The 11,270-nt window shown below is 44.9% G+C and overlaps 1 protein-coding gene across 2 annotated transcripts in view; it reads left to right on the top strand.

The window, feature by feature from the left end:
* The window catches only part of TSHZ2 (teashirt zinc finger homeobox 2), a 443,028-nt gene extending 441,690 nt beyond the window's left edge, over positions 1 to 1,338 (top strand). For both annotated transcript variants that reach the window (XM_005866185.1, XM_005866184.2), the window contains exon 3: positions 640 to 1,338. In XM_005866185.1, the coding sequence (XP_005866247.1) occupies positions 640 to 641 (2 nt within the window). In that variant the 3' untranslated portion in view covers positions 642 to 1,338. The remainder of the gene's footprint in view (positions 1 to 639) is intronic.
* The last annotated feature ends 9,932 nt before the right edge of the window (positions 1,339 to 11,270 follow it).

The following is an 11,270-nucleotide window of genomic DNA, read 5'->3' as shown; positions in this document are numbered from 1 at the left end:
GGGGCAGTTGGATGTGACCAGGCCTACAGGGAAGGGCAGTTGGGGGCAAACAGGCCAGCAGGGGAGGGCAGTTTGGAGCAATCGGGCTGGCAGGGGAGCAGTTCGGCATCAATCAGGCCAGCAGGGAAGCAGTTAAGGGGCAATCAGGCTGGCAGGCAGAAGCAGTTAGGGGCAGTCAGGCAGACCAGCAGGCAAGCAGTTAGGAGCCAGCAGTCCCGGATTGTGAGAGGGATGTTGGACTGCCGGTTTAGGGACAGGGATCAGGCCTAAACCGGCAGTCGAACATCCCCCAAGGGGTCCCAGATTGGAGAGGGTGCAGGCTGGGCTAAGGGACACCTCCCCCATGCACAAATTTCATGCACTGGGCCTCTAGTTATGAATAATGCTGTGAACATGATGTACAAATATCTCTTCCCTAAATTATATTTTAATTTTTTTTCCCTAAATTGGCTCTTCATTTCTATATTCCATCAACTGGTTATAGCATACCCTAGACCAGACCTAACTAGGACTCTGCGCAGAACATTAATACCAATGCACTGGTCTCGGTGGGCAATTTGACTACCTGGGGAAATAACCACCGAGCTATCCCTCAGAAAATAACGCACCTTTTTGTTGTTGTTCTGGTTCCCATTACAGGACAAATGCCTTAGTTCCAGCTCTCCAGCCTGGATCCCCTCACGCGGAGCCCTGGGTTGCACCACCCCCGCTTCTGACATTGAACTCCTGGCGCCCTGCTCTCGGAAGATTGCCCAAAAAACCCGCCCAGCCATTTCTCTTCGTCCGCACTAACAATTTGGTAATGAAGTATTGATTTCCACTTCTCTGCTTATGGACGATATTAGATTTTCATTGATAAACTGCAGTGGGGCCGGCTCGTCTCTATGGCCCCCTTTTCACTGTCACGAGGAAACAAAGTGCCCCTGAAGAAAAATCACGCCCGAGAACACCGATGGGCTTATTTTGTCCGTTTGTAACACTTGACAGGAAAGGGTGGCGGGTGGGGGGAGTCGAAGTCTCCATAGTTTCATGTCCAAGTGGGCTGCACGAGCTGTGGCCGCTGGGAAGCCGGCTTCTCCCGGTAATGTCCGTTTCCTATTTATAACCCCCCTGGGAGCGTTTGTCTAAGGAAATGTTTCTGTTCGGAGCAACAATTACGGTTGCACCTGGATTGCCCAGTCCTGCCCCTGCACTGGGGAGCCATTCATCACCGCAAAGTGGAAGAATTATTAAGTTAAACCAGACTTTGAGCCAAGGAAACCTCCGGACAATGTTCATCTTCTGTGAGAGTTGTTCAAACAGTCAGGCTTAACCGTGTGGCTGCCGAAGACGTGTTCTCTATGGTCGTCATCTTCACTGGGTTAAAAAAAAAAAAATAGTTTTAAGCCTGTGCCACTGTCGTAGGAGCCTGCAGATTGGGAGAAGGGGGAGCTTGATGCGATGCCCACTCTGAGAGGAAGCAAGAAGCTGAGGCCACGGCAGGCTGGGAAGTTCAGCCGCAGCCTGGCCCGCAATCTCTTCGGCAGGACGGTTGTTTATGGCTCTGAGGCGAGCTCGGCTTCAGAAGCAACGGAGAGCATGAAATAGGGTGTCCATTTGAAATGTGTTTCTGCAACTTTTTTCATTAAAACTTTGAGGGCCCAATTTTAATTTGTGGAATATTCCCGTTAATAATGAGATCTAATTAAGACATCCATTAAAAGCCCGTTAAAGTTAATTTAACGTAAAAATTCCAATAGAACTGTATTAGATTTTCTCCATTAAATTAACGTTATGGATTTTTAACGGATGTCTTAATTATACGTTATTATTAACAGGAATACTGTATTACACAGATTAAAATCAGGTCTTGCGTCAACTTGGAAAAGCTACGAGTGTGTTTTAATATTAAAAGTCTTGCATACCTAGTGCACACTCTGGAAATGCAGGGGGTAGATCTGTTTACTCGAGTTGAGCCTTTTCTATACAACGGAAAGCAAGCTCTAATAGAGAAATCCATCATTGCATTTAAACAGTGAATTTCCTTATTCTCAAAGGACAACTAAGGCTGGATTGTGTTGCAACCTGCTACTCAGCAATAGGTGGTTCTTGGCACAACACAAAGAACTAGATGATTTTGAAACAAAAGGAGTATTTTTGTTGTTGCTTTAATGACCAAGGTTATCACACACCAAAAAAATCTCAACACCAACAAAATGAAACCAAATATATCCTCTTCACCATTTCTCATGGAGGCTGCCTGTTGAATTGTTTTTGGAACTTTTGACATGATCCCTAAATTCAACATTGGGATTTTAAAAAAAAAACTTCTTATTTACCTCCTAGGGAAAGTGTTGCCCTTATGCCACATATAATAGCAAATTGCTTTTTTTATGGCATGCATAACCTAGATGGGGAAAAATATGGCGCTTCAGGGAAGGAGGGAAAAAGTAAATGAAGTTCCAGGAATGTCATTCTGAAGTAATGAGGCATGGACAGAAAATACAGCCCTCACATCATCGGATTGAGATGGCAGTCGAAATAGCTTCATTGAGGTGTCAGCACTCATCCATCAATCAATCACCCACAAGGAAAAATCACAACAGTACAACGGGGCGGCTTTTATGGGATTTACTCATGGGCATAGGAAATAGCGGCTCAAATGTAGTTCTGACATGAAAAGCAAGGTGCTGATATTATTTTTTATGATGGGAGGATCATAAAGTGAATTGAGAACAGCGAGGTCTGTCTTTGCTTAACCTATTCAACCAGAAATGAATGGAGCTCAACCGGAAAGGAACAGTCTTTGGATGGGTTAAGATTGAAGGGTGGACTCTACTGAGCCCTGTCCTTCGACAACGAAATTCTATTAAAGGGAAATCAGTGCATTAGCATTGAGGTTCTTGAAGCTGTGCAAAATTGCCTGCTCCAACCCAGGGGTATTCGATAAAGTTTCATAATTCAGATTCTGCCGCAATGTCCAAAAGCAAATTCTTGAGCTCTTGGGGGGGGGGGGGGGGGGGGATGGAGGGGAACAATGCAGTTCTCAGCTCCGTGGAAATAGTCTCCCTTCTAAGAAAAAAAATAAATCATCTGCTTCAACATATAATCCATACAGTTTTGTTAGTGCAATTTCTATGGAGGGGTGGGGTGGGAGGCGAGAGACAAAAATATTGATAAATTTGGTAAGACTCATGAATCGTCGCTTGGTAACCGTAAATGTCACTGCTGAGGGACAGCTGCTAATGTTCTTAGGAAACAGATCTGGGCTCGCGCTGTGAAATACACACAATTCTGAGTATATTCCTAGAGACTCAGCCTGTCTTCACTTGGCAAGCCCTGCGAGGCTTCTCAAGCTCCTTTCTAGAGGGAAAAACTAAGTAGCATGAACTCAGGAGAATGTTTGTATCTGCTTTACCATTCTTCTCCTCTCTGTGAATAAATGTAGTTCTGATCAGCCGGGACTTGGGAAATGGAAAGGAAGATGACATGCAAATTACACTCAAGAATCTCCATCCGGCCACTACCCCTGGTATCAGTGAGGGGGGGGGGGGGGGGGGGCGGTTGCCTTTCCTTCCCCCTCCCTCTTTCTAGCTAAGGCCACCGACCAGCTGCAAAAGGAAGTGTCCATTGATAAAACTGTATAAATAATTAAGTTTTGTGTATTTTGCCCCGTTTTACAACCTGTTACAAAACACTGAGGACACAGGGCAGAACAGGAAACACAATGTATTCAGCAAATTCATCCAACAATTCTTAGTGGGCAGCTGCTGTGTGCACAACAGCGTCCTGGGTGCCATGGGGTACAACGTGAAGAAGCCACACAAGGCCCTGGGTATGGACCGCAGCTCCCAAACATATGACACCAGGCAGCTGGGGGGCGGCTGGGGGAGAGCGGGGGCTCACATGGGGTCCAACTCCCTGTGTTATTTGTGCTTTGGTTCTGTTTTTCAAAATAATATTCCAGAATAGGGAATTCTCCTTCTGAAAAATATACCAGGAGGAAATAGCTTAAAAATAGGTCAAGGCCTAAAAGCAGAATATAATCATAGAATAAATTGTATAGCCCGGACAGTCCCCACGGAATTTCTTTAAGGTCACCAGTAGATTTCTTAAAACTCACCCCAAAATGTGCCTACTTGGTTGTTTGAGTCTTGCACAATTAATGTCACAGGCACAAGCCACTGAGCTTAGTTGAAATGCAGAAAACAAACAAATGAAATGATACATTTGGGAAGCACTTATGTAACGCTGGTCAAGCAGTGAGGAGGTGTGTGTGTGTGTGTGTGTGTGTGTGTGTGTGTGTGAATTTCACTGTTATTTTCTAGGGCCACAGTAAGAGTCTATGATTTTCTGAACGTTTTCACAGTAAATCCAAAGATTACGAGGCCTTCCAAGGTGCTTGCATTCTGTTACTTCTCCATCTGTCATTCCCCGGGTTATTTGTGTTCTAACCTTTTTCATCCGGTTTCATTTTTAAGCTTGTTAAATGTTTTTGCTTTTTTAAAAAGATTATAATGTTATTTTCACATTATTATTTATTCTCTGCAACAAGAATAGAAGTATGTTGATGAATGCTAAAATAATAAGAAGAAGAAAAAAATAAGTTGGAGGCTTTAAACACACACATATACATCTGTCGTTCTAAAGACCAATACAAGTATATCTATTTGGTTCATGCATTAGGCAACAACAACAAAACAAAAAAAAATCACAGCTGAACTTTTGATTTATGTCTTTTCCCCCTGTAAGATATCAAAATGCTAATTTCACTTCCTCCCTCCCTCTCTGTGGCACTTTCTCAAAATATCCACGAAATACTTGGAAGCAAAGATCTAGCAGGAAGGAGAAAGAGAGACAAATTTCCAGCCACCCCAGACAGACACACACGTTTTCATTGTAGGGAAGCATTAAACACTTGACACTGGTGAATCATCTTCAGAATTTCTACCAGGGAATTTCACCTCTTCATCCAAAGTACAAGCCACTTATCTCCTGTGGTTTCCTGTGACAGGTTCGGAGGCAAACCGAGATACACAATTTCCAGGCCAGAGTCAACCTCCTTCCCATAGTTACGAACCATGGGCTAGCGGGCGTGGGTGTTTCTCCAAAAATTATTCATGCGCAAGGCAGCCCAGAGCTTGAGGGAAAACTGGAAATGTTTTATGGATTAGGAGAGGACTGTTTTAAAATGCTGGGACCAGGTGGAACGCTATTTCTGCAAGAGGATCCTGCCCATTTCCTTTGGAAAAATATATTGCAAGCAAAATGGCTCTTAGAAGGAATGGCACCCTGAGCTGACACCTCTCAGCACGCAAGTGATTTTCCCGATAGCCATCTGAGTATCATTAAGGCCTTTTAAAAGAATGATCTGTTTGAGAAAGTCAGATTCCATACTCACAGCCCTGTGTGCGATGTTTATTTGCTTAAAGCTGCTTTGGGAAGTACAGTACACATAATAACTCTTTTGTGAGAATCCCCAAGAGAAGTTGAAAAATTTGAGCAAATGCATTACTAAAAAAAAAGAAATCTACCACTCCCTTCAGCCCCTCCAGAAAATAAATTTCAATGTGTTCACTGAATTACCTTGAACCTGAAACCTATCAGTCCCCAGGCAAAGGCTTATATTTACAGAACTTGAACAGTCATGCGCTTATATCTCAAAGGTGAAGACTTCGTGCAGTAATATTTTCGCTCGCTTTCTAATTGACCTATGTAACATCCAGGAATTATAAATGTGTGCGTATATTTTTTAAATACACAAAATTAAACCGGTCTGCAGAGAAAAAGTATAAACTCTTCATGCTCTGAGTTGAGATAAATACAACCGAAACGTTCTGGTTTACAATACAATATTTTGGCTTATCACACATCAGATTCTAGAATGAGCAATGCAAGTCAAAAAAAGCTTCCATACGAAACAATTTTCATTTGGCTCAGGGTTCTTAAATGCCATGATATCTCGGGATACAGTATACTTTTTAGTCTCTGGCATGCTGGCATCTTTCTAATTTTTCTGGCTGTGATTTTAACAGCCAGGTACTATCAGCCTGCTATCATCAAAGTCCATATCCCTTTAAAGTCAACCAGGTAGTTGATCATATACACTCTCTTTAGCGGTCACTCCATTCTCACTCTGCAGAATGCTTGTAGCTTTTTAGAAAATTTGACACATCACCCATGTTTACATTGCATAATTCCAGATTTACATGAATTCGGGGGGGGGTGCTTTTTGAAAAGGCATTGGCTGGGGCGGCGGGGGAAGATAGGGCAGAGTGAGTTGGGAAAATTACATTCATCCTCACTCTGAAAGACAGTGTTTATTTGCCAGCGAAGAAAGGCAAACACATTTTTATATTAGGAAAGCAGGCTAGTCATTTTCCAAAAAAATTGGCGGCCACCATCCCTGTCTAATATCTCTGTGCGGACGCACTCATGTTCCAGGCCTGCATGCTGTGTATAATGTGTTTGCCTGTAAACGCGGAGGGAAGCCAGGCAGTCCTCCTGTGTACCATGCAGCGTGGATGGCTGGGAACGTACGCCCCGTTCATTTTTATACTGTACATATTTGTATATATTAACTATATTGCCATGTATGAACACAGATTTTGTTATATTTGCTTGTTTCTGTTTCCTACCAAACTGGCCCACAATGGGGATTCTTTTGTATAGAAGGGGAAAAAAATGCTTGTAACTTTTTGCTGATCATTCTCTTTCAATAGCTTATGAAAGCATTAGGTCTGAGTTTACAAAGGAATTCTGAGACCCACGTTGTCTGTCTGCATGAGTCCCATCCCACTGCCAGATCGAGGGAGGAACCGGCGACTTAATTCCAAGTTTTCCTTTCAAGGCATGCTCTACCCCTTGGGAAAGCCGCATAGATTACCCTCTTTGTATTTTATCTAATAGTGCCTGAAAATTTTTTAATGTCTTCTTAGAGGAAGAATTCATAATTGTCAAAATTTGAAACATTAGCTTAATTTTGTTTTTATGACCTCGCATTTCTTCTCTTTATTTATTCGGTGGCTGTTGTAATGGGGCCCCAGGCCATTCCTGACATCGGCCTGCTCTTCTTCTGCATTAAGGATGTTTTTAAAATTACAGAGATTATTGAGCCAACAGGCTGTTTTAATCAAAACCATGTTTCACTTGTTTTTGATGATTATAAATTGTCCTTGCAATGAAAAAAAAAAAAAAGTTTTCTGCCAGGAAAATTATACCACCCTGTGGCCAAACAGATTCATCACAGATAGGCACCCATGCCCACGCTTCTGGGGCCTGGAAAATTCGCCCCTGGCTGGTCACACTGACCTTCACCCCCCACCGTCCTGCATGCTAGTGCTCACGGCAGTGACTTAGCAAATGTCCGCAGGCTGGGCCGCACTGTCACCGCCCAAAGACAAACAGCCCCCTCTGGGAACAACGGCTTTCTGGCTGGAAAAGAACACAGGGATTTTCAGGAAAGGTGCTCCTGCTTGTGTCCGTTGGTGCCACCAGCCTGTCGCCCCTCCTAATTAGAAACAATCTGGTCTTGATGTCCCCTATCACTTACATCAGGTTAAAAAAAATAAAAAGAACCTTCAGACCAGCTCTCCTCGTTGAATGACTTGGTTTGGGTGCAGTCAAGATGTGTGCCTGCGATCGAGCTGCAGCGTGGACGTTGTCTCTAGAAGGAGATATTATGTAAAGTGTAATTTCACCGGTGGAAATAAATTCTGATGGTGGAGATGAAGGAAACCCTTAAGTTATATCACCAAAGGCATTATTTTTTACATCTAAAGAGTTTTGGGTCGTTGTCTTTTTAGGAAAATTATTCTACTTTAGAATTGTAATTAAAACCCTCGATAATAGTACTTCTTTCGCTATTGTGAAAACATAACAACCACACGCTCGCCAAGGTTATGTGGAGCCCCTCATTTCCATCCAAAAGCTTTTTATAAGAGTATTATTTACATTTTTGAACGTGATAACTCTTTCCTTTCTGACAAAAAAAAAAAAAAGTCCTTTATTTCTTCCCACTCAGCAGTTATTGGGATAGACTGTCCCCATCTGAAACCTTATCGTAATTTGCATCGGGAAAGCCAACAGCCGGCACTAAGGACCTGGGAGTGTTCACTTGTGATGTTGCTGTTCCTCATTGTAATGCTTGTGAGCCCCTTTCTGAAGCCCAGCTCCCACCACAGCACGCAGGCAGGCCCCAGCACCTCAGCTTTGCAAAGGCTTCATTTCCGTCAACAACGACTTCCGCTTTGGCCAACTGAAAAAATGAAAATTTAAGGAGAGAAGAAGAAGAAGAAGAAAAGAAACACAGATGCACTTAAAACATGAAAAGAATTATTTATATGATAAAAATATATTTAGATTTTCAAAGCACAAGACTGAATAGAAGTGCTCTTTTTATTCTTTCGGAAGATGTTACTGTTAAATGTCTTTCTACATCAGGCTTAATAAATCTGTAATGACATTTGATGGACTGGCTTCTGCCTATGTGTGTTTTTTAAAGATGGTGAGAGAGAGGAGAGAGGAGAGAGGCGGGAGAGGGGAAGGAGGGCGTGGAGGAGGAGCGCTGGCCCCCAGGGGGCCATGCCAGGGAATATGGCTGGGACCTCCACCACGCCCAGCATCCACCCTAATCTCCAGTGGATTTTTTTAACAAATGCCTGCACCCCAGCTTGGCTTCCAGGCTGCCTCTGCACGCTCCCAGATCTGGCCAGCTTGTGCCCAAGAAATTTATGATGCAATCTGAGCAGAGGCTGTGGGCAGCTGTCTCACAAATTCAAGGCTACAAGGCAGAGGGCGGACATGATTGAGGCGGCCCGGCCTCTCCACCCCAGAGCGATGGCCCTGCCTAGCACTGTTTCCCTGTGTTCTCCCCTCACTCCTCTAATGTGCTGGGAGAATCGGACCGTGTTTCACACACGAGCTGCCCAAGCAGACATGGATGGCCGCCCAGAAATGACTTGTCTGCTCACAGCGAGCTCACAGTGTTTGGGCCACCTGATTGCATGAGACCCACATTCATTAATGATGGTGGCTATAGTGTCACCTGTGGGCTCCACTTCATTGCCCTGGCCCCATGTCTAGGCCATAAAATATGAGAATCCAGGCTAGAAATAGCAGGACAGGTGAGGAAAGGAGTGTGGGGGGCAGCTAAGGCAGAGTGTTGGAATAAGCAGTGTGGACCAAACCAGAGTTGTTAGTCTTCATTCATTCAGTGACTATTTCTTGAGCACCTACTATACGCTAGGTCTGAGACTCACACTGATAAAGCAGGGTGATGAGGGTTCTGAGAACAAGGTCTAGAGTCAAAATCTGGGCTCTGTCATGTTATCTCTGCTCTAAGGCAAGAGAAAAGGAAGAACAGGACACTAGGAGAGGAGGAGTCTAGGGACTGGAGGAGTACAGAGGTGGCCCCAACCAACCTGAGAAGCCATGAAGGATTCTCAAAGGAAGGGATGTTGAAGATAAAGCTAATTTCTCAAAGGAGCATTAGAAGAACAAAAATATACAAACACACATCCCTCAGTTCAGCAACAGTTCTGTTGCTTCTCACTTCAAAATACAACTCAGATCGGTTCACTTGTCTCTCTCCTGGACTTCACTGGTGGCCTCCTAACTGGTCCGTAAGCCCGCCAACCCAAATCCACTCTCCATACAGCAGCTGGAGAGATGTTTTAGTAAAGTAAGTCAGACTATGCCACCTTTGTACCTCAAGGCCAAAGGTAAGCACACATTTTCCTTGAAAGGTCAGATGGTAAATACTTTTGGCTTTGTGGGCCATCGGTCTGACACAACAGCTCAACTCTGCCATTAAAATGAAAAGCAGCCACTGGTAATAGTAAACAAATGGGTGTGGCTGTGTTCCAATAAAACTTTAATTACAAAAACAAAAGCAACAGGCTGGATTTGGCCCATGGGCCATAATTGGCTGACCCCTGCTCAAGATCCTCCAACACCCCAGTCTCCATCTGTCCTTGATTGATTTCCTGTGGACACAGGCCTGGGGATGAGGATGTGTGGGCAAGTAGTTTATACAGGAGGTGAAGCCAAGGAACAACAATAGAGGAAAGGGGAAGGGAAAGCCAATAAATGGGCTTCAAGAGCAATGACCACCATGGGCAATGGGGCTGATCCCATGGAACTTGGAGACAGGGCAGGACACACCTAAGGCATCCACCTGAGAGAACTGGGGTGTTTATGCACCGCCTGTGCTCAGCTATTGGTGGAGGGCTGCTGCAGGGCATGGTGGGAGCTTTGACACCCAGGACTTTCAGTCCCTGAAAAGAGTGTGAGAGGTAGGCTTCAGGGGCCAGAGAGGACCCCAAGGCAACAGACTGCAGCCCAGGGCCAAATCTAACCCCTACCTCTTTTTTGTTTTTATTTTGTTGATTTTTAGAGAGAGCGAAAGAGGAAGAGAGAAAGAGAGAGAAATATCAATTTGCTGTTCCACTTATCTATGCATTCATTGGTTGATTCTTATATGAGTCCTGACCGGGCAATCAAACCTGCAACCTTGGCATATCGGGGAAACACTCTAACCAACTGAGCTACCCAGCCAAGGCCTGATTTTCTTCAACAATGTTTTATGGAATACTAGTGGCCTGGTGCACGAAATTCGTTCATTGGGGGTGGGGGGGAAGTCCCTCAGCCCGGCCTGAACCCTCTCCAATCTGGGACCCCTTGGGGGATGTCCGACTGCTAGTTTAGGCCCGATCCCTGTGGGCAGTCGGACATCCCTCTTACAATCTGGGACTGCTGGCTCCTAACCGCTCACCTGCCTGCCTGCTTGATCACGCCTAACCACTTTGCCTGCCAGCCTGCTCGCCCCCAACTATGCCCCCATGCCGGCCTGCTCATCCCCAACTGCTCTCCCTGCTGGCCTGCTCACCCCCAACTGCCGGCCTGCTCGCCCCCAACTACCCTTCTCCTGCCTGCCTGCTCGCCCACAACTGCCCCCCCTGCCAGCCTGATCGCCCACAACTGCCCTCCCCTCCTGGCCTGATCGCCCCTAACCACCTCTGCCTCGGCCCCACCACCATGGCTTTGTCCAGAAAGACGTCCGGAAGGTCTCCTGGAAGGTATCCTGGTCTAATTAGCATATTACCCTTTTATTAGTATAGATAGGATATGACATACTGCCATAACTATAACATATCTACCAGCATTACTCTATGAGAATACATACTTCATGCGATAGGAAGGCATCTAATACATTACATTGTATATGTTGTAAGTAGTAGAAAATACTGTATTCGTAGCAATAGTATACACCCTGTGACTTCCCTTCCTGA

Source organism: Myotis brandtii, unplaced genomic scaffold (assembly GCF_000412655.1).
Source record: "Myotis brandtii unplaced genomic scaffold, ASM41265v1 scaffold225, whole genome shotgun sequence".
NCBI classification, from domain to species: domain Eukaryota; kingdom Metazoa; phylum Chordata; class Mammalia; order Chiroptera; family Vespertilionidae; genus Myotis; species Myotis brandtii.
This window is presented reverse-complemented; position numbering and strand designations above follow the sequence as displayed.